Source organism: Equus quagga, chromosome 13 (genome assembly GCF_021613505.1).
Source record: "Equus quagga isolate Etosha38 chromosome 13, UCLA_HA_Equagga_1.0, whole genome shotgun sequence".
NCBI lineage: Eukaryota > Metazoa > Chordata > Mammalia > Perissodactyla > Equidae > Equus > Equus quagga.
This window is the reverse complement of record NC_060279.1, coordinates 80,335,164-80,356,529: the sequence shown is the minus strand read 5'-3', so window position 1 is coordinate 80,356,529 and position 21,366 is coordinate 80,335,164. Positions and strand designations below refer to the sequence as shown.

The 21,366-nt window shown below is 54.8% G+C and overlaps 2 protein-coding genes across 3 annotated transcripts; one reads left to right on the top strand and one right to left on the bottom strand.

The window, feature by feature from the left end:
• The first annotated feature begins 624 nt into the window (after positions 1 to 624).
• Positions 625 to 2,685, top strand: LOC124249614 (tigger transposable element-derived protein 1-like). Its single transcript, XM_046680724.1, has one exon. The coding sequence runs from the start codon at positions 633 to 635 to the stop codon at positions 2,259 to 2,261; it is 1,629 nt and encodes a 542-aa protein (XP_046536680.1). The 5' UTR covers positions 625 to 632; the 3' UTR covers positions 2,262 to 2,685.
• A 3,281-nt stretch (positions 2,686 to 5,966) lies between these two features.
• DEF8 (differentially expressed in FDCP 8 homolog) lies at positions 5,967 to 21,366 on the bottom strand. Of its 2 annotated transcripts, none has more exons than XM_046680725.1 (12): positions 21,257 to 21,366; positions 17,141 to 17,274; positions 16,266 to 16,363; positions 14,797 to 14,946; positions 13,725 to 13,866; positions 12,229 to 12,393; positions 11,540 to 11,667; positions 11,250 to 11,363; positions 10,266 to 10,346; positions 9,369 to 9,509; positions 9,113 to 9,222; positions 5,967 to 7,981 (listed from the first exon to the last, which is right to left on the bottom strand). In XM_046680725.1, the coding sequence occupies exons 1-12, from the start codon at positions 21,349 to 21,351 to the stop codon at positions 7,879 to 7,881; spliced, it is 1,461 nt and encodes a 486-aa protein (XP_046536681.1). In that variant the 5' UTR covers positions 21,352 to 21,366; the 3' UTR covers positions 5,967 to 7,878. The 2 variants fall into 2 exon arrangements, with proteins under 2 accessions (XP_046536681.1, XP_046536683.1); XM_046680727.1 differs by lacking the exon at positions 21,257 to 21,366 and adding an exon at positions 18,685 to 18,788.

Below are 21,366 nucleotides of genomic sequence, written 5' to 3'. Positions count from 1 at the left end.
TCGCCTGACTCTCTAAGAATCTGAACAGGAGCGCAGCCTTGCCCTACGCAGACGGCTGAGTGCAGAAATTACAGCGACCGACTGAGGTTAAGGCTAGGAAGATACCCAGCGCCTTTAGACCTATTTTAAGTCGGGCCTCCCCAAGGACGCGTGTTTCCGGGGTCCTCCATGGGCAGCGGGTCACAAAGTGGGGCGGCGGCTGCTGCTCTTCCTGGGCCGTCGCGCTGCTGCCCGTGCGCTGGGTTCTGCGGTCTCCGGGCTGGTCTCTTGCTCCTCGGTCCTTCGTGAACGAAGGAATCGTGTATGCTACGCAGTATTGTTCCCCTCCACGGATTTTTGTTTGTTTGTCCTCTGGATCACAGACACCTGCAGCTGTGCTGTCCAGGAATTTGGACACTGATGGACGCCAGGGGTCCCTGCCGCCCGGCTTGGGGTCGAGGATGAACCAGCCTGTATCTTGGCAGCGGGGCTGGGCAGGCCTACGGTGACCGTTCCGCGTCTCTGGGGACGTCAGCCTGTGCCTCCTTGCAGCTCTCTTTTCTCTTTCCCAAGTTCAGCAAGGGAGCCCAGAGTAGCCGCAGAACTTCTTGCACCCGAGACTGCTGCGATTTTATTACATTTTGGAAGCAAAGATGCCTGGGAAAAGGCGCCTCAGTGCAGCGGTCATTCCGAGTGCCAAAAGGGAACGGAAAGCAATTACCCTTGATGTAAAATTACAAGTGTTGAGACGATTTGAAGCAGGTGAGAAGCTTAGTGAAATCGCGAAGGCCTTAGGCCTTGCCGTCTCTACAGTGGCCACAATCCGAGACAATAAAGAAAAAATCAAAGCGAGTTCACGAGTAGCTACTCCCTTGAGAGCCTCTCGGCTGACTCGCCATCGGAGCGCAGTCATGGAGACCATGGAGCGATTGTTGCACGTGTGGCTTGAAGACCAGACCCAGCGAAATGTGCCCCTGAGTGTCACCATCATTCAGGAGAAGGCTAAGAGTTTGTTTAATGACTTACAGCGTCAAAAAGGCGAAAGCTCTCGAACAGAAACGTTCAGCGCCAGTAAAGGGTGGTTTGTGAGATTCAAGGAGCGCCATTGTTTGCCCCACTTCAAGATGAACGGCACAGCTCCTGGCCACAAGGACGGGTATCCAGAAGTGCTGAAAAGCATCATACAAGAAGGTGAGTACACCCCCCAGCAAGTTTTTAATGTAGACGAGACAGGGCTTTATTGGAAGAGAATGCCTGAAGGAACATTTATTTCCATGGAAGAGAAAGCTGAGCCAGGGTTTAAGTCATCCAAAGATCGCTTGATGCTGCTTCTTGGTGGCAACGCAGCTGGGGACTTTAAGTTGAAGCCCTTACTGGTGTACCACTCAGAGAACCCCAAGGCTCTGAAGGGGTACTCCAAGCCAAATTTGCCTGTGATTTGGCGCTCAAATAGAAAGGCCTGGGCAACCAGGAGCATCTTTCATGAATGGTTCACATACTTTTTTTGCCCTGCTGTTGAAAAATACTGTGCCCAAAATAATCTCACCAACAAAGCATTGCTCATCCTAGACAATGCGCCATGCCACCCAGTAAATTTGAGTGATCTGTCTGATAATGTAAGAGTGGAATATCTTCCTGACAGCACAGCTGACTCAGTCCAGCCCATGAGTCAAGGTGTGGCCTCTGTCTTCAAAGCTCAGTACCTGAGAAGGACTTTTGAGCACATCCTAGAAGCAACAGATGGGGAGGATACAGCTATAATCAGGGAGTTTTGGAGAAACTACAACATCATGGATGCTGTGGACAACATTGCAGTAGCTTGGGAGGAGCTCAGACCGGCAACAATGAACAGTGTGTGGAAGAAGATTTGGCCCGAATGTGTTCAGTTCCAGAGTGTTTCCCAAACAGATAACATTGCACAGCTTCAACAAAACATTGTTAACCTTGCCAAGAACGTGGCTTTTGGGGAGGTTGTAGAAGGTGATGTGGAGCAGTTGCTGCAGTCTCATGAGGAAGATCTCTCAAATGAGGAGCTGATGCAGCTGGGACAGGAGCCAGCGGGAGAGGAGGACAGCGAGGATACTCCACCTGCCCTGCGTCAACTAACCACAGGAGAACTCTCAGCTGCCTTCTCCCATTTCGAGGCTGGCTTGCAGGTCCTTACCAGTAACAGCCCTAATGATGAGTGGAAACTGAAAGTTTCAAGAGCAATCAATGATGCAATCAACTGCTACAGGGAGTTGTACAATGAGAAAAAGCGGCGCTCAAAGCAACTCTCTTAGGCCATTTTTCAGTGTTGTAACCAAAAGCCAAAATAAAGCCAGAAGCAACAAGATGACCTCAGCGATGAGGCCCAGCCAGACCCTCTGTTTCCAGATGTTTAACATCCCTGGAAACCCTGTTTCTGGGATTTGCATTTTGAAACTCGAGAGTATCAAGTTTTGTCATTAAAATTTTATTTACATATGTGGTTTAAAAAGATTGCATGCAAGAATACCCAGAAAAACATTTCTTTAAGGAAAGCAAAACCACACTGAGACTAGCCCTTTTGGACATTAAAACATACTATAAAACCTCTGTAATTAAAGCAGTGTAGTAGACCTGTGGAATAGAAAATCCAGAAATACATGCGGATAGACTGGGTTTTTTTGGTGAGGCAGATTGGCCCTGAGCTAACAGCTGTTGCCAGTCTTCCTCTATTGTGTATATGGGATGCCACCACAGCGTGGCTTGATGAGCAGTGTGTAGGTCCATGCCTGGGATCTGAACCCACAAACCCTGGGCCACTGAAGTGGAGCATGTGGACCTAACCATTATGCCACTGGGCTGGTCCCAGACCTTTTTTTTTAAGTGGTGCAGGACAACTGCTTAACCATTTGGAGAAAAGTAAAATAAGATCCATACCTCACAGCATACGCAAGAATAAATAAAGAGATCAGGGATCTAAATGTAAAAATTGAAACCATGCAAATACTACAAAAACACATGAGTGAATGACTCTTTGACCTGGGTGTAGGGAGAAACTTTTCTATGACAAAATCCAGACAAAATAAAAAAATATTAATCAGTTTGACCATATAAAAATGTAACAAAACGAAACTTTTCCATGGAGAACAACACTACAAATGAGGTGAAAGGCAGTTGACAACTGGAAGAAAATGTCTACAGTGCATCTCACAGATGAGTTAATACCCCTGATACATGAGGAACTGTCAAAGATTGAGAAGAAAAAATACCAGACATCTAATAAAGTGGACAAAAGCTATGATTCATAAGTAAATTGGATCTTGAAACATAAGTCCAACCTCGCTCGTACAGAGAGATGCAAATTAAGCCTACACAAATACCATTTCTCACTAACCGGCCTGGTTAATAATCAAAAAGTATGACTCCACGTTTTGTTGTTGAGACTGTGGTGTAACAGGCGTGCTTGTACATTGCTGGGGGAGTGCAAAGTGGCACAACCCTTATGGAGGGGATTAGACACTAATAAAAAATGGATCTCTTTTTGATTTAGCAATCCCACTTTTAGGATTGTACCCTGAAGCTACATCTCCAAAAAAAGAAAATCCATGTGCACAGATTATTCATTGCAGTCTTGCTTGTAACTGCGAGAGCAAGGAGATATCCTAAATGTTCACACATAGTAGAGTGGTCGAAAATGAAATGGCACCTCCACACCCTGGAATAGAATACAGACATCAATGATAACAATAATAATAAAATGAGAAAAAAGTCTATGAACTGACGTGGAGTCATTTCCAGGATGTACTATTAATTGAAAAAAGCAACACGCAAGAGTATAGTATGTGACCTTTTGTGGAAGAAAGAAGGAGAAGCGAAATATACATGTATCTTACTCATTTGTGCAAAAAGAAACACAGGAAGGTGAAACCAGAGACTAAAGAGCTTGGTTACCTATGGGGCTCGGCAGGGTGACACTTGACTGAGTGTATCTCTTGTAAAGTTCTGACTTTTGGAACCATGTTAGTATATCACACAAATAAAGGATAGGGAAATAAGACATAAAATGGAATATATGAGTGGAACCCAATTTCACATAAATTACACACCCACAATGAAGGGCGAGAAACACCCAAGTAAATTTAGAACACCATCGTCTGACCGTATGCCCTCACACTGCAGACAAAAAGGAACTGTAATATTAAACTCATTAGTGGACTTGTTTTTCCGAGGCATAGGTCAGCAGTGCTCACAGTGCTTTCTGTGTATTCTAAGGTTGGGCAAATAAATATATTAGGAATAATGGAGCCAGGTTCCTCACTGTGAAGGAAGGGAATCGCAGACATGAAAAAGGTAAAGAGTGAGTCTTGTGGTGTGGTTTTGAAGCTGGAAGTATCAGGGCGAACTCATGGTTTTTAATGTGCTGATAGACAGAAATAGGTGTAGGGGGGACTGTTTCCTAGCTCTCTGTTGGAAGGACCTAGAAGCAGTGACAGCCTGGTAGCAGTGCACACATCCAACCACCACCTGTTGTTTACTCACTACTCTTCTCCACTGAAAGGTGCTAGGCTCCTTGGTTTCAGGGCCGCAACTGGGAGAGCACAAGAGAGCCTGCAACACCTTGCTATGCTAGAAAGTAAGCGAGTGCCCAAAGAACGACAGGAACATGCCAAAAGGACACGGGAGACAGGAGGATCAGAGTCAACACCTCCAGGAACGGAACACACGATGCACCAAGGAGATGGCAACACGTCTGTGGAATTCCCACCAAAAGTGCAAAGCCTGAATCCAATCAGGAAAACTCACATTGAAGGATACTCTTCACAATGATTAGCCTGCACTTTTCAGAAATGTTGATGTCATGCACCCTTCCACATTAATGAAGGCTAAAGAGACATGGCAACTGAATGGAAAAATCTAAATAGGTTTGTTGTAGGTTTTATGGTGTTGCATCAGTGTTAATCTCCTGATGTTGATGATTGCACTGTGGCCTTGTAATGTTCTTGTTTGGAAGGAATACAAGCATTTAGAGGCACTAGGGCATCATCTCTGCAACTTACCGTCAAATGTTTCAGAAAAAAGAAAATGTGTGTATGTGGAGAAAGAATACAGCAATGGGGCAAAATGTTAACATTTGGAGAATCAAGGAGATGGGTAAATGGGAATGTTTTTGCAATATTTCTGTAAATCTAAGTTTGTCAAAATAAAAATGTTAAAATACTATTTCATAACCTGAAATGGAGGGGTTATGTTTTCACCCTCCATCTACTATCCAAAGTGCAGCTTTAGTCATCTGTAGTTGGAGGCCTGCACTCAAGCATGCCAGCCCTGGGCCCCAGACAGCCCTTGCGTGCCTTTCCTCCCACCCTTGCACACATGCCCCGTGGAGCTCTCTGGTTTCCTCAGGCACACGGTTGCAGTCTGTCAACTATCTGGATTGCTAGTGGATATGGATGATGTATAGACACCTTCTAGAGCAGATTCCTGACGCTTTTTGGTTCACAGCCCCTTTGAGATGCTGGTCGAAACCATGGATCATCTCTTTGCAGACAAATGTACGTATGCGATGGGTTGAATGTAACTTGGATAACAGGAATGGCCCTGAGTTGCAGTGCAGACCCTTTTAGTGGGTCCCAGGAGCTGGACCTGTGACTTGCATGACCAGCCAGCTCCTCATTGCTTACTTTGGGCTAATGAGACAGTCCTTGCACTGAGGACACTGGAAAGCAGACATAGCTTCTATTTATCCAGCATTCTCTGCATGCCAGCCTCAGTGCTCATTGCTTCCTGGAACCCGAAACCCCCACGAGGTGTATTTTCAACCTTCTCACAGAAGAAATGGAGGCCGAGAGGTATCAGAGCACACACAGGCCTCAGTCGGACACCCACGTATGTGCTTCTCCCCAAACCAGATGACATTTGGTCCCACTGGATGGGAAGGCTATGGGCTTTCCCCAAGCCTGCAAGTGGTTTGCGTGTCTTCAAACCCTGCGTTGTCCCCCATTCACCACACAACCAGAGTCTAGAGAACACCGATTTAATGAGACAGCGGCTGCGGCACTGGTACAGCTGGGTGTCCCTCGCTGCTCCTCTGTGAGGTGCTTGCGATGCAAACTGGTTCCTTGGTGGGTTCTTGCTACTGTGCTGTGGACTCAGAAAGATGGACACATGATTCTGTTTAAAGACTGTCATCCACAAGGGGTAGGTGGGGAGGAGGTAATGGGGGGGAGTTAAAAAAAAGGGGGGGAGCCAACTCTGTCCGATAAATGCCAGCATACTAATGTTTCTATGACACAGTGATTGTAACTAGAACAATGCGATGTTGATTACACAGTAAATTCAGGAATGGCCAGTATTGCTAGGACAGAAATGTGATGCTGTGGCAAAAAATGTGCAGATCTAGGGGTGTAAGAAAAGGGCATTTGGCCTTTGACTCACTCTTCGACCCAGAAGGGAAGCAGAGTGAGGACCCGTTGAGCTGACCTTGACCTCACCAGTGCCCCCTTCTCACTGTCACCCCCTGACACAGGTCAGAACAGACAGTGAGAGGACTGCCCAAAGCCACCACGTGGGGTGGTCCTGATGGTGCCGAGGGGCGAGAAGAGGTGACGCTGTCTCCATCCACCCCTCACATCGCCAGCAAGCTAAGCTGGCCTTTCTGCTGGCCGAGGCATCTCTTCTTGGCTTCCCAGTCAGAGGTGATGGATATCCAAGCAGCTACATTCTCTGCCCGCCACCCACCACCTGTGTGTGTCAACCACATGCACCGGCACCCGAGCACAGTCTAGGGCGAGGAGGAGGACAGGAAAGACGGGGAAGCTGTGTCCTGAAACATCCTCTTCCCAAGGGCCTTCCCTTCGATGGCAGGGTCTCCACAGCATGAAGCGCCCTGCAAACGCTGAGGCCGACTGTGGTCCCTGCTGGAGAGCTGTGGGTCTCATTCTCCGTCCAGCGGTCCCTTCCTCTGCGGGGGCGCGAGACCTCACACACCCCACACCCAGGCTTCCTCTGGAGCTCCCTCGAGCAAATTTCCCCAGTGCCAACCTCAGGCCCCCAAACAAAAGGCCCCTGGCTGGCGGTTTCTGAGCCACCTGCAGCCCCCCACAGGCACAGGATGGAGCCCCGCAGGGGTAAATTTGGTCCCGAGAAATGCCACCCAGGCCCGCTGCAACCAACCTCTTGCCTAACCTGGAACCTCCCCCGGGGGCACAGTCCCTGCTCCACATCTGGAAGTGGGACAGCCTCCTCAGGCTGGACCCCCATCCACCCAGCTCAGAGCACCAGGGCACGCGGGGCTGGGCCCAGGCAGGAGGAGTGGCTCCACGGCCCCCTTCCCTCCATGTTGATAGAAGGAGCCAGTAACCCCTGGACTGACCCTGCTGGAGGATGACCCAGAGGAAAAGAGCCTCAGGAGGCAGTAGTGAACAGCCCCAGCCAGGGACAATTCTAAGACCTCAAAGACACAAGGGGCCGGGGGGATGGGAGCCTCCAGGCAGAACCGAAACCATCCACAGCGGACGAAACTCAGGCCAAGGCATGGTGTGCACAGCCGGCATCCTCCGTCTGGTCGGCCACTCCCCCAAAGCCCTCCAGCGTTTTCAGGGCGGGAAGCTGCAGCAGCAGCCTTGGCCCCACAGGTGTCGGGGGCTCTCTCCCAGAGGGGAGGCACTCCCCTGCCTGTGGAGCCCTGCAGTGGGAGGGGCCACATCCCCCTCACAGCAGTGCACCCAGGAAACAGGCAGGTGCAGCCACCCCGAGTCCCTGCGAGCACCTGGGGTGAAGGTCCTTGTGTCACCACTCACACCTCTCTGGCCCGGCAGTGGGGAGAGGTCCAGGGCATGCACCCTCGGGGTCTCCAGAGCACAAGAAACACCTTGACTTTGGCAATGACCAGCAGGGTGGGTGCCAGACGGGGGGGGAAGGGTGCCCGTGGCTCTAGGCGTCCACGTCTGGAGCAGGGTCCTGGAAGAGCGACTGCTTGCGCAAGGTGAGCCGGGCACACTTGGGGCACGTGGTGGAGTTGTCGTAGTAGCAGTCCCTAGGGGCAGGGATATAGGGTCAGCCCTGGACAGGGCACGGCTCTCTGCATGTAAAATTCTACCACTGAGTCTTTACAAGCTTCCCATGTCAGGTCCCAATAGCCCCCTCTACAGACAGGGAAACTGAGGCACAGTTTCTCCCAAAGGGCAGAAGCGGGGTCTGCGCCCAGGTGTGCCTGCCAGGGCTGTGACCCAGTACCTTGGTATAGCCCACTCCTGAGGGGTCCACACCTATCACCTCATTACCACCTGACAAGGAAGCTTCTGCTCAGAGCTCTTAGTGACTCGACTTCCCCACCTGTCCTCATCACCGGGCACCGTGGAGCTACACAGGGTCCTGTGGGCTGGTTTAAACTTCTGAACGGCAGAAAAATACTTGTCCTCTGTCAGACACCATGCAAACTGCTCGCTCAAAGGAGTTCACAGTTTCAACATTAGTTTTTGCCACAGCCCTCTCTGTGACAGCTCTGCAAAGCTACGACAAACAGCAAGTGCCAGGCAAACATAAGTGTGGATAGGAATGGGGGTGGTGGTGTCCCATCTGAATCCAGTGTGAGAAATCATGCAGGGCCCAGCAGGCACGTACATGTCATTAGTAATTGTGCTTATTAAAGAATTAAAATGTTTTTCTTCTAACTTATGTGTATTATTTTTCCAAACATCCACTAAGTCTTTGGGACATAAATGCTTGAGTTGTTTGAACCTAAGTACTTAACAAACAAAAACGTCAGGTATTTCTTTTGGCCTAGGGATGTCTGAAAAAGTCTCTGAGACACCAAGGGTGCCAGGGCCCAGAGCTGAGGAACCTCTGGCCTATATAACCCGAGAGAACCTCAGTCCCGCTGGAGAAGGGGAGCAGGTCGGACGCTGTGCCCACACCCGGGGTCTGGCTGCAGCACCCCCTCCCTACCCCATAGGTTCTCGTTCCCAGTGGAACTTTCAACTTAGTCACATGTATCAGGGCGAAGTCCATACGTCAGGATCAAGGCAAAGGGCTTTGAAATCAGGCAGCAGAGACCAGCCTCCAAGTCCCTCCTGCCTCCCCTCCCCCTCACTGCAGGGCAGCAGCACAGGCTCCCACTGGTGGGGTGCCCAGGCACCTGGCCTGAGGGGGGTCGGGCCACACCCACCTGTGGAAGACGGCAGAGCAGTCAGTGCACACGGACGTGTGGCTGTCGAAGGGGAAGAGCACGTCACCCTCTCTGCAGAGCTCACACACGAAGCCCTTGGCCTGGCACCGCTGGGGGCAACAGTGCAGGGGAAGGTCAGGCCTGCCCGAAGGGCACCGGGGCCAGGGTCACACCAGGCCGAGCTGCTCTCCCGCCCTCCCCGCCCTTGGGACTGGGAGCAGAGAGAGATGCCCCGTGGTCCGAGGCGGGGGCCCACCTCACAGTCCAGCTTGATGTGCTTGGCGAAGAGCGTGTGGGTCTCAGTGAGCGAGCAGCCGAGGCGGCCTGTGTGCGCGTCCAGCAGGTCCTGGACGGAGTACATCTCATCGTTCTCCACAAAATGCTGCCGGTCCTGGAGCTGCAGGTCCCAGCAGCCGTGACCCCAAGCACTGGGTGAGGGCCCCTCCCTGCCCACCCTCCCAGGGCCTGGGCTCTCCTGGAAGAACAGGCTTCAGCTGCTGTGGCATCTGGGCCCCATACGGCCCCTCCAGCCATGCCTGCTCCCGAGGCACCCGGCACAGCGCACCTCTGCCCGCACGCCACACCTCCTCCCGGTCCTGACCCCGTTACCACCCAACATTCCCCACCCGCTTCCCTGCTTTGTCTTGCGTCCAGCCCTCGCCGCCCTCCGACGCACTGCTGCTCATTCTTGTCCTCCCCACCTGAAGGGTGCTCTCTGAGGTGAGAGCAAGGATTCTTGCTGTTACTGCTGCCCAGCACCTAGACAAGAGTCTGCCCACAGCAGGCACTCTGAATTCTTGTTGAACAAATAAACAGGTGACCCTTGAAAAGAGTTTTGTGGCCAACCCTGCCTGGCAGGCCTGCGCCAGGCCCACTCCACGGGACGCATGGAAAGGCTGCAGAGATGGTACCTGCCCTCAGCGCTTCCCCCAGTGATGTAATCAGAGAACTTCAGTGGGCAGAACACCTGTTTGCCTATTACAGACCCAGAGCAGAGCCAGGGGCCCCTCTGCTACAGACACAACACACACAAGCCACCAAGCCATCCAAGGAAGACCTGAGCATGACATGTGCTCATCACCCTGGCTGTCTTCCACCTGCCCTCCCCAAGGACTCCCTGCCCCACCATGGGCCAGGCCCTCTGTGGTCTGACCTGCAGGAGCAGGCGTGCTTCCATGGCCTCCTTACAAGTGATGAAGTAAGGCTTCATGAGCAGGATGTCCTGGCGCAGCTTCTGTGGACAAAGGGACAGGTCGGTGTCCTCACCAGGGCAGGGGCTGGGCCACTGCCCCAACTCGTGGCTGAGGGGGCTGGCCCTGCACTGGCTTTGTAGGAGTCATCCCACCTTGCACTCTGGGTGAGCCGGGAACAGGAAGGGCCTTCACGGCCCCCAGGACGGTCCCAGATCTGAGTGCTTCAGCCCAGCCCAAGTGAAAACCACAGCTTCCAGGCCAGGCAGGACCTCAAACATTCATTCAACCTCAGTCATCTACTCCAGCCCACCCACACATGCAGAGCAGCAGCCTCGGAGCCAGCATGGGGCTGCGGCTGAGCACCGACCCAGGCTTCCCAGTCAAATCCTATTTCCCTCCACAGCCCAAGTGGCCTTGGCAATGCCTCGGTCTCCTCCCCTTTAAGTGGAACCAACCCCTTCTCACCACCTCACCTGAGACACTGCCCCCCGCCCCACCCTCCTGTGGACCTGGCAGAGTGGCCATCAGCCACTGTAGCTGCCGAGCATGCAAATGTGGCTGGGCTGAAGTGAGACTGCTGTTAGTGTAGGATACGCACGAGAATTCAAAGACATAGTACAAAAGAAAAGGAATGTAATATACCTAAATAATGTTGCATACTGATTACATGGAAATAATCTTTTGGATATATTAAGTAAAATATATTATTAAAATTAACTTCACCTGCTTCTTTTTAAGTTTTTAATCTGGCGACTAGAAAATTTCAAATTACCTCTGGGCCTAGCATCAGATTGTGACTGGATATGCCCCAGACAGGGCACAGTCTTTAACCCAAAGGACAGCCGAGGAGTCCCGCTAAACCTAAGCAAGTGATCTCTGTGCTCGGCTCCCAGACGCCCGGGGTGGGCCGTGTCCGCCCCCACCTCGCGCCAGCCCAGGCTCACCCGGATCTCCACCAGCTCCTCCACGTAGTTGAACAGCAGAGGGTTGATCTCCCGGAGCCTGAGCACCGGCCGCGAAACCATCAGCGCCAGGTAGCGCATGCTGCAGCGGGACACCTGGGGGGCATGACGGAGCAGCGCCTCCAGCACTGCACCCCCCAGGAGAGCCACGCATATGCCTTCCTCCCCAATCCCGCCTAGCCTGCGCATGGGTCTCCCTCCTCGGGCCACACCCCCTCCCACCCCAATCCACCCCCCGCCCCCCAGGCGGCGCACAGCTCTGCCCCCTTCACCTTGCGCGGCTCGAAGTCCCAGTTGTGCACCACGCGCGCCGGGATGATGGCCAGGTCGTTCCAGTGGCAGTGGCTGCAGTAGTACTGGCCGGTGTAGTCGCACTGCCGGGCCTCGCTGGGCACGCCCCCTGCGGAGGGGCGGGTCGTTACAAAGTGGGGGCTGCCTTCAGGGTCCGCACCACGTGGTGCGTGGCCCCTTGCCCCGCCGCACCCAAGGCTCTCACTTAAAGAGCCAGCTGGGCGGGGTACCACCCTCCAGACCCGACTCATCCTCTTCTCAGCCTCGAGACCTCGGGCCAGGGCCTCTCGCTGCTCTCAGTTTTCTCATCAGTAAAATGGGACAATAACAGGACCCCTGCCATGGGGCCGCTGAGGGGACCCCACAAATGAACGTTAGTAAATCTCTAGGAAGACGGCCTGACGGGCACGTGCGTGACACGGTGTAGTTTTCTTAGCCCCGCCTACATGGGCTTTCTGTGACAAGGGGCCACACACAGAAGGCAGGGTGCAGGCCCAGCACTGCAGTACTTTCAGGTGACCTGGGCTGGAACCTCAGGCTGCTTGGGTGGGAAGTGACAAGGTGCCGTGGCGGCCCCTTGCCGCTTCCCGAGGAGAGCAGGCCACTGGCTGTCCACACTGCTCAGAACAGCTCCCGGGGCCCCCGCACCCTGTCCTCCCGCCGCACTCACGCAGTGAGATGGGCGCCCGACACTCCGCGCAGCGGTAATCCTGGCTGTCCAGCCCCGTCTCGGGGCAGATGTTCAGCTCGTACTCGGCTTGGTGGCTGACTTTGGAGCGCACACAGGGCTTGGAGATGAGGTTCAAGCACTTGCTGTGACAGCGGTAATAGCACCCTGGGGGCACGGGGCAACAATGAGCCTCTTAGAAGTGGGGGTATCCTGCAGCGGAGGCCTACCTTCAGCTGCCAGGATCGCCAAGGGGGCTCTACTTTGTGCCCAGATCAATCCCACGGCTTCTCCAGGTATCACTGCAGGTCCCAGAATTCAAAGATCCCCTCAGTCTCCATCCCTGGAGCCTTGAGACCTTGCCCCTCAACTCCAGACTCAAATCCAGGGGCCACCACCTGCCATTCCGACCTTGACGCCTAAGAGGCATCAAACCCAAGCTGTCTAAATGGAACCCCAGCTCTTCCTTTACCAAACCCACCCCCATGCACAGTCTTCCCATCTGGGATTTCAGCGACTCCCCCTTTCCACCTGCTAAAGACTAAAATGGTGAGGCGCCCCGACTCCTCTCTCTTACACCCTGTTTCCAGCCGTTCAGCTAGTGCTGCCCGTGGCCACTTCTCATGCTCAACCGCCCCACCCTGATCAGTCTGCTGCCATCCTCCTCCTTCAGTCCATGCTCAGCTCAGCAGCCAGAGTGATCCCGCTAAGACCTGAGTACGCCAGCACCACCCATGGCTGCCAGTGTGCTTAGAGAAAATCCCCTGGCCACCCTGAGCCCACCCTACCATGCCTCCTCTCAGACATGGTGCTCCAGCCACACTCTGCTCCTCCTTGAACACACTGGACACACGCCGACCACAGGAACTTTGCAGGGACAGCTGCCCCACAGAAACATTCCTCCCCAGATATACTCCTGGCTTGCTCCCTGACCTCCAAGTTTTTGCTTAAATGTCACAGGATGCCTTTTCATTCCACCCTAAAGTTGCACCCATCCCACTCCTTAACACATGCTGGTCCCCTTTCCTTATCTTTCTTCACTGTACTATATTGTCTAACATACCCTGTCAGTCACTTATTTGATTTTTCATCCAGAACAGCACCACCCAATGGAATTTTGGGCACTGATGGAGATGTTCTCTCTGCACTGTCCAATATGGTAGCCACCAGCCTCAGGTGACTAATGAGCACTTGTAATATGGCTAGTACAACTGAGGAACTAAATAGTTATTTACCTTAATTAATTTAAAGTTAAGTTTCAATAGCCATGTGTGGCTAGTGGCTGCCATACGGAAGGGGCAGATGTGGACACAAGCAGGGTCAAGGCAGGAGTTTGGGTCTTACGTCCATGTGTCCCAGCGTGCCGCAGGGCTCAGTAAACAGTGAGTACTCTGGAGAGAATGAAGTCACCTGACACAGCCCTGGGCTGCGAAGCCTCAGCCCTGCCCTGCAGACCCGGAGTGCCCGCCCAGCAGGAGCAGGTCTGGGTCTCGGCCCACCTGTGCAGGTATACCAGGTCTGGATGAGCCCCCAGATGATGGTGTTACATTTGTCACAGGCCTGCTTGACGCTCTTGCTCTTCTCCTTGTAGAAGCGGTGCTCGAGGAGGACTCGGATGTTGGGCTCCTCATCGCTGGGGTCCTGGAGAGAGGCCCAGGGAAGGGTCTCAGGGAGCCGACTACACTCAAGCCCTGTAGCTTTTCTTCCAGGCACCATTTGTAGCAGAGATTGTGAGTTTCCGCCAATGTCACACCTGCTTTTCCCTTTAGCAGCTCCCCAGTGATCACCCGGACCACCCGATTACAGACCCCCTTTCCCAGCATCCCTTGTACCCAGGCTCCCCTAGGACTAAGTTGGAGCCAAGGGCACATGAGCAAGAATGACCCGGCCTTGTCTGCCCTTCCCACCTGTTTTCTGCTGGCTGAGTACAGACCCAGATGTGGTGTGGGACCATCCAGGACTCCCCCAGGGACGGGCAGAGCAATAAAAAGGAAGACCTTGGGTCCCCAACACCACTAGCTGCCGTATGAGACCACCTGTGGGATTTCTACATGAGTAAAATTGTACGTATAATTCCTTTAAGCCACTGTGTTTTGGGATGTCTTTTCTACCACAGCCTTAGCTAGATCCTAATGAATATTCCACATTCTAAATTCCCAGGGACTCCTGAATCAGAGTAGGGACACCGTGCAGACAAGCCAAAGAGTGCACAGACTCAAGAATGGCATTGTGGACACCTGTGGGTCTGGCCTCCAGGATCCATTACCCCTTCTGTTGTCACCTTCAGGAAACCATCCCCAACTCTGGTCATGTGGTTCAAGGTGGGACTCACCTCCCCCACATGCTCCAGTGGGAGGGCACGTGACCCAGGGTGCCCACTCGAGATCAGACTAATAGAGAAATCCCTGCACGTGGTGAGGGCCCGTCTCTCTCTCTCTCCCTGCCTTTCTGGGGGGCCTCCTATCTCAGCCCCTCAGCACCTGGAGGCAGACTGAGCCCCTGGGAAGGAGCCAGAAGCTGCCGTGGCCTCCAGCTCAGCTCCAGTGCCTCCATGTTGGGCCCAGCACCCACCTTCAGCTCCTGCAGCTTCAGCCGGAGGTGGATGAGCCTCACCACGGCGTCCTTCTGCTTCTCGGAGTGCTCGGGGAGCTCCAGGATCACCTGCTTGCACTCCTCAATCGCCTGCCGCAGCTGCTGGAGGTCAGAGGCCAGGAACAGACCCTGCCCGGGGGGGAAGGCGCGGACGATGGTCAGATGCTCTCCCAGTGGAGGCCAGGCCCATCCTCACAGACACCCAGAGGAGCACTCCCCCTCTTCACTTGCCCAGAGAGGGAAACTGAAGCCTGAGGGGGCTGAGAACTTGCTGGAGGCCCAGGAGAGTGAGCAGCACGGTAGGAGCCCCCCCACTGCCCGGCCCTCGGCTGGACGTGTCTACCACAGGCCTCGGAAGACCTAATTCAGGATGTTTTTCAAAACACAACTTCCTTCTTTGAGAAGTCCTATCGCTTTTCTGACTATGCTATTTGCTTACTTCTGCAGAACTTCCTTTGGGATGAAAACTGGGGAAATGACACTGTCATGAAGGCCTGTTGTGAAGAAGAGGAAGTGGCCTCCAGCTTAATCACCAAGCCCAGAGATGCCGCAGGCACCTACCTACCCCAGCCCCAGCACCTCACAGTGACCCGGGCCAGGCTGGGAAGGCCCCTGGACTCAGGACACTGCCGCGCTGGGGAAGGAAGACAGGCTCAGGTCTCGGCTGGGAGCCCTTGGGGCCACCCTCCCCTGTGACACACCAGGCTCCGGGAGACCAGGCAAAGAGCAGGCGACAACCCTCTTGGGGCTCAGTGCATGGGCCATAGGAGGGGCTCAAAGTGTCGTAATAAAGATTCATAAATGAAATAGCTATCTGTACCAGCAAAGCTTAAAGGCCACATACAAAATGAAAATAAATTAGAACGGGGGCTTCTGGGTGAACCTTTTTTTAGTTACATTTGAATGTTACTATAATGTTCCTCTCAAATAAAAGTTGGGGATGGTTTGGATAAAACTAAAAGATTTCCAAACTTTTTAAAAAAAATCATTAGAGCTCTTTTATTTAAAAAAACAAAAGTTTTCTGTGGAACGAAATATGGAACAGACAGGAGTGGTCACCGAGCTGAGAGGGTGGTGGGAGGTGGGTGGGGGCTCCCCTCTCGCCCTCCCTTGCCCTCACCTGCGGCTTGTCTGCAGGATTCCCTAGGACCCCAGATGGACTCAGCCCTCACATTTGCTTCACAGGCGTGTGGAGCGCAGTGGAGAGGAACGGCCTACACGAGAACAGCAGCCCAGGGTCCCTGACCCCACGTCTAGCCTGTCTCCACGGCCCCCAAACAGGTTTTGGGGGTGGGAGTCAGGTGTCCTGTGGCCTCAGAGTTCAGGCCCAGGAGCCCCAGCTGAGGTCCACGTGGCCCCGCTGCCCGAGGGTGGGCTGACAAGGAGATGGCTGGCTCCTCACGCCTTGGTGGTTCACCCAGTCCCTTCCCCCAGACCTCAAATCTTACCACGGGGCGGGAGAAGTGGTCCTCAGACAGACCGAGATCCATCACGCGCTCAGTGCAGCGGAACTCCGGCTCCCCAGGGCGCAGCTGCGGCGGGGCCTCTGGAGGGCGCCGGTGTGGAGGGCAGAGAGAGAAGAGGAGCTGGGGCGGCCAGGAGTGGAAGGGCTCCCGGGGAGCGGGGAGCCTGGCCCTGCCCTGGCATCTCCCCTGTTTGCATCTGCAGAGGGACCCATATCCTTGTGCAGACAGGAGAGAGCCATTCAAAAGGATGAGGAGGAAGGACCCCGACGGTGCGAGAAGAGGTCCACAGACCAGCACTACAGAAACACCTGCTTCTAAGGCACACACCTCGTGTATGAGAATATGGCTTCAAGAAAGGCCCCCAGAGGCTACACACCAGAACTCCTAAGCCCTGTGTGGACTCCAAGCCCGCCCTGCACAGCCCCCGGGCCCGAGTACCCCTGTGGACTCTGCTGTCTTGGAGCTCATACCCCCTAACCCCCAGAGGAGCTGGCCTTCATACAGGCCATCAGCTAACCCCTCACCCACCACAATCAGCTCTGAGCACCCCCCCCAAAGGTGGGTGAGCACTGGTGTGTGCTGGGCCCGTGACACAGCAGCAATGACATGGTCACAAATCCCTGCTCTCAGCAGTGTCCACTCTAATGCAGGAACAGAAGCAAACTATAGAACAGGTGGAAACGGGTCTGTGCTGTGGAGAAAAGGAAGCAGCCACCACGCTCCACTGGAGGAGCTGGGAGAGGGCAGCTGTGGGAGGGGGCGGCCAACATGCTCCACTGGAGGAGCCAGGGAGGGGGGTTTGGGGGGGTGCATGGGAGGGGGTGGGCTGCCCACGCAGGCCTACCCCCAGCGCCCACCTTCAGAAGCGACGTCCAGGGCCTCCTCGCCAGCCCCCTGCTCATGCTGCCTCGGCCCAAGCTGCTTGTTGAAGGGGTTGAGGTGGGCCTGCCGGAACCGGGCCAGCTTCTCATCATATTCCATAGCATCCCACCTGCGGGAGGGCAGGGGCAGAGATGAGCATCCAGCCCCCAGGCTTGCTGAGTTCCAGGGGTTGCAGAGGTGACACCCGGCCTCTTTCACCTCCCTGGGAGGTGCTGGGTGGAACACTGCCACACCACAGCCTCCATCCTCACCCTGCCAAACCAGCTCAGCCCCCTCGCCCAGGCCCCCACTGGTAGTGTCCCCTCAGTGACAGCAGTGACATCCAACCCACCCCCGTCGTGCAGATGACACAAGCAGGACTAGGAGAGGGACTTGTTCTTGGGGAAAGGACCCCCCTCCTCCCAGCACTGGGTCCCTTGGCACCATTCCAGCCACACCCTCACTGTCCACTGAGGAGGAACAGCTCCCTTGCTCCCATGAGACACACCACCCAGGACCCTGACCTGAGGGCTCCTTTCCCGTGAGAGCACCCCAAAACCACAGCCCCTGAGCAGAACATCAGTGACGACCATCAGAGGGCACAGTGCTGAACACTCGATCTGATGCCAGGGCCCAGGCCTACAGTGTGGCCCTGGGCAGGGCCCAGGCCTACAGTGTGGCCCTGGGCAGGGCCCTCTTCCTGGAGCCCCATGGAGCTCCAGATCCCTGCCAGAAGCATCCACGAATGCTATTTAATCATCACGTAGGCCAGGCCGGCACCCCACTGCCTGGGTTCCCACCAATGCCCCATGTGAGTCAGTGCCTCAGGAGTCAGTGCGCAGGCCCCACACCTCGGGATCCCTGGATCCAGGCAGGAAGCGCCTCCTTTCCCCTCCCTGGGGGGGTCAGCAAACTGCAGAATACACTGGGCCGATGCCTCCTGACAGGAGGGTTAACATCCCAGGTCCCCCTACTTGACCAGCTGGGCCACGTTCCTCAGCTTCTCTGCCTCCAGGGCAGAGGAGATGAGTTCACAGGAAGTCAGAGATTTTTTTTTAAAGCTCTGTGGTAAGCCTGGGTGTTGATCATGCTTTCTCTATACCTGTTTACAGCCTGAAATAATTTGTAATTCTAGAAGACAACCCTGTGACTCCTATCGGCACCCCTCATGCAAAAGAAAGAGAACTGAGCCCAGACGGGGCAGCCCTGCCCAGGGTCACCCCACCTCCACCCTGGGTCAGGAACTCCCACACCCCCAGTGGGAGCTGTCCTGCCTGTTTGGCTTTTGTGGTGCGCATGTGGGCTGGGAGTTCCAGTCTGGCAGAGCCCAGCACCCAATGACTGGCTGCCTCTGGGTCAAAACAGGAGGACACAGGTGCCATGGGCTCCAGTCCCCCTCTCTCTCCTGACCTGATGGCTCTGGGCAGCTCACCAGGGTGCTCAGTCCCTGCTGCCCAGCGCCTCCCCTCCCCAGATGGCAGGTGCCAGTGTCCCAGGACGCACGCAGAGTGCAGATCCAGCAGTTCCAGGACTCACTCACCCCTTCTTCGCAAGTAGTGACAGAGATTCTTTGCTCAACCAGACTGCAGCCAGGTCCTGAACCTCCTCTGAGGCCCTTCTGTGTCCGTCCTTGTAAAATCCAGTTTTAGCAAGAACCCTGCTACGTCGGTTTAGCAAGAGACCCCCACCCTGCTATCTGGTCACCCTCATATCTGATGGGGTTCCTCACCCCCCACCATCCCCCAGGGGATGTCTGCCCACCTGGCCTGCCTTCAGTAAGCAGCCTGTTAAGTCCATTTAGCCAGAATCCCCCTCCCCCCGATGTTTCCTCCTAGCAATTTTCCACCCCCCAACCCCACCCTGCACCTTGGCATAAACACCCACTTGCCCATGTGCTGTGTTTGGAGCTGAGCTCAGTTCTACACTGAGGTCTCTTTTCCCCTACTGCAGTAGTCCTGAATGAAACCTGTTTTTACTGTTTTAATGACTGTCCAGGTCTGTTTTTATTTTGACAGTGTGGAACTCTGATTTTTGGCTTATCACATAATTTCCCACCTCCTTGAAGCTAGATGTGGTCATATGACTATATTCTGCCCAATGGGATGTGAACAGAAAGATCTCATGAGACTTCTGGGAACTGCTCTTAAAAAGGAGGGACTGCCCCTTTGCAGCCCTTCCTGCCTCTTGGAATGCAGATATAATGGGTGGAGCTGGACCAGCCACCTCCGGTTGTGACCTCGGAGCCCTGAGCTGCACACCCCTATGCTTCATTCAAATGAGACAGAAATAAACTTCTGCTGAAACAACTGTCATTGGGTGAGGGATTTCTGTCTCTTGCAGCCAAAACAGATCCTGACTGAACACCCCAACAGCCTTGTAGTGAGACGAACTGGACCTATTCAAATTCCAGCTCTGTCAGCTCCTCGCTGTGTGACCTTGGGCAAAGGCCTAACCTTCTCTTTGCTTTCGATTTCTGGTGTTTCAAATGGGGATGATAACAGTACCCACTGTGTAGGGTTATTGTGAAGATTAGTTCACATGAAGTTCTGAGTACCCTGGCCAGCACAAAGTAAGCCTCCAATAAATATCAGCTACAACTTATTATTTTCATTGTTACTATCATAATTAAGAATCAATTATGATTGATTTAAATTCTGGCTCTCCCAGCGATGAGCTCCCTATTTCTCGCCGATACCTAGGGGAGAACGCCTCCCTCTCAGGGTGGGTGGAAGGAAGTGCTTGTATATGGCAGTGAAGCCCAGAGCTGCTGCAGACCCAACTGTCATTGTCATTGCCTGACAACCGGCCCAGCGCTGAGGGACCGCAGGAGCCACTCCCAGGGGTCTCTCCCTGGAAACTTTCCAGCGTTGTAAAATCTGGCCAGAGGAGCCACTCTTTGCAGCAGGTCCCCTACAGTCTGCAAGCTCCCGGGAAGAAGCATCTTCATGCACTTCTCTATGGGCTGCCAGCCCCAGGCCTGACACAGAGGCCACGGAGGAATGAACGAGTGGGCTCACTTGACCTCTCTCCCCCTCAGTTTCTCTCCTACCAGGTTGGAGAATTATATTTCCCTTGGGGCTGCCGAGGGCAGACACCTGATGTCCAAACACACGGGCCCAGGGACACAGCCACCCCAGCAGCCCTCCAGGTTCACCTCACAGAGAACTCTGCACCCAGAACTCAGGCTTGACCACAGAGAGGAACAGGCAGGAAGGTGGAAACCAAGAAGGAAGGAAACTCGCTATTCCACCCACTGCCCTCCTCCAGAGACCGCCCCTCTCATGGGTGAGAGGATTCTACGACTTGGCAATTAAAGGAAACCTCAGAATAAAGCCCAGGGTGTTGCGGGCACGGAGGGGTGCTGGCCTGAAGCTCAGATGTGCTCCCGATGCACCAAACCAGCCCGCCATGTCCTGCCTGTGGCATGGCCACCAAGAGGTCCTGTTACCACCCAAGCCGCCACCGAGGCCACAAGAATTCGCCCTGGAGGGGGCAGGGGAGAAGGTTTATCCCATCTGCTCACACCTGGAAGGAGGCCTCCAGGAGCAGGGGCAGCGTTACTGTCCGTTAAGGCTTGCTTGCCCCTGAGGCCTCGGCAGAGTGGCCACTCCAAAACATAGCTCCCCCACCTTCACCCACAACAACAGGCATACTCTCTGGGGATGTGGTTAGGGGCAGGTCTCTCCCACCACGCCTGCCCGTCTCCTAGATGAGGAGACTGAGGCTCAGAGAGGCCCAGCATCCGTGGAGGGTGGGAAAGCCATAGGGGTCCACGCAGGCCTTATGGGTCCCACAGACAGCGCAGGGTTGACAGCCCGAGGCGGTGACAGTGTCTCCTGGGGAGGCCACTCTCATCTGGGGTGCTAAACCTTGCCCGAGTCGGGTGGGGGGCAGCTGAGGTCACCAACAACCCCTGCACCCATTTGAGGACCGGGCAGCCGGGGTCCCAGCCGGCGGTCTGAATCCCGCCTCCGGCGGGTCCCTCGGCCCCTGCGCCCTTGGCGTTCGCGGCGGGAAAGGGGCCCCCGAGCTCGGGGCGTGGCGGCCAAGCGGCCCCGAGCACCAGCCCCCCCGAACCCCGCTCCCCGGCCCGCGGGCCGCCCGCCGCTCACCTGCCGCCGCCGCGCCCGCTGCATCGTCCCCGCCGCGCTCGCTCCAGTGTCGGCCGCCGCCGCCCGCTGCTGCCGCCCGCGGCCCGGAGGCTCATGGCAGCCGCCCCCGC

Bases quoted from the DNA above. Each gene is read 5' to 3' on its own strand.
- DEF8 (XM_046680725.1), bottom strand. From the start codon at position 21,351: ATGAGCCTCCGGGCCGCGGGCGGCAGCAGCGGGCGGCGGCGGCCGACA. The intron at 10,347-11,249 runs GTGAGCCTGGGC...CTTTGTCCACAG, and splicing joins AGGAGCTGGTGGAGATCCGG to AAGCTGCGCCAGGACATCCT. The intron at 9,510-10,265 runs GTCAGACCACAG...TGGGACCTGCAG, and splicing joins AAGCACGCCTGCTCCTGCAG to CTCCAGGACCGGCAGCATTT.
- LOC124249614 (XM_046680724.1), top strand. From the start codon at position 633: ATGCCTGGGAAAAGGCGCCTCAGTGCAGCGGTCATTCCGAGTGCCAAA.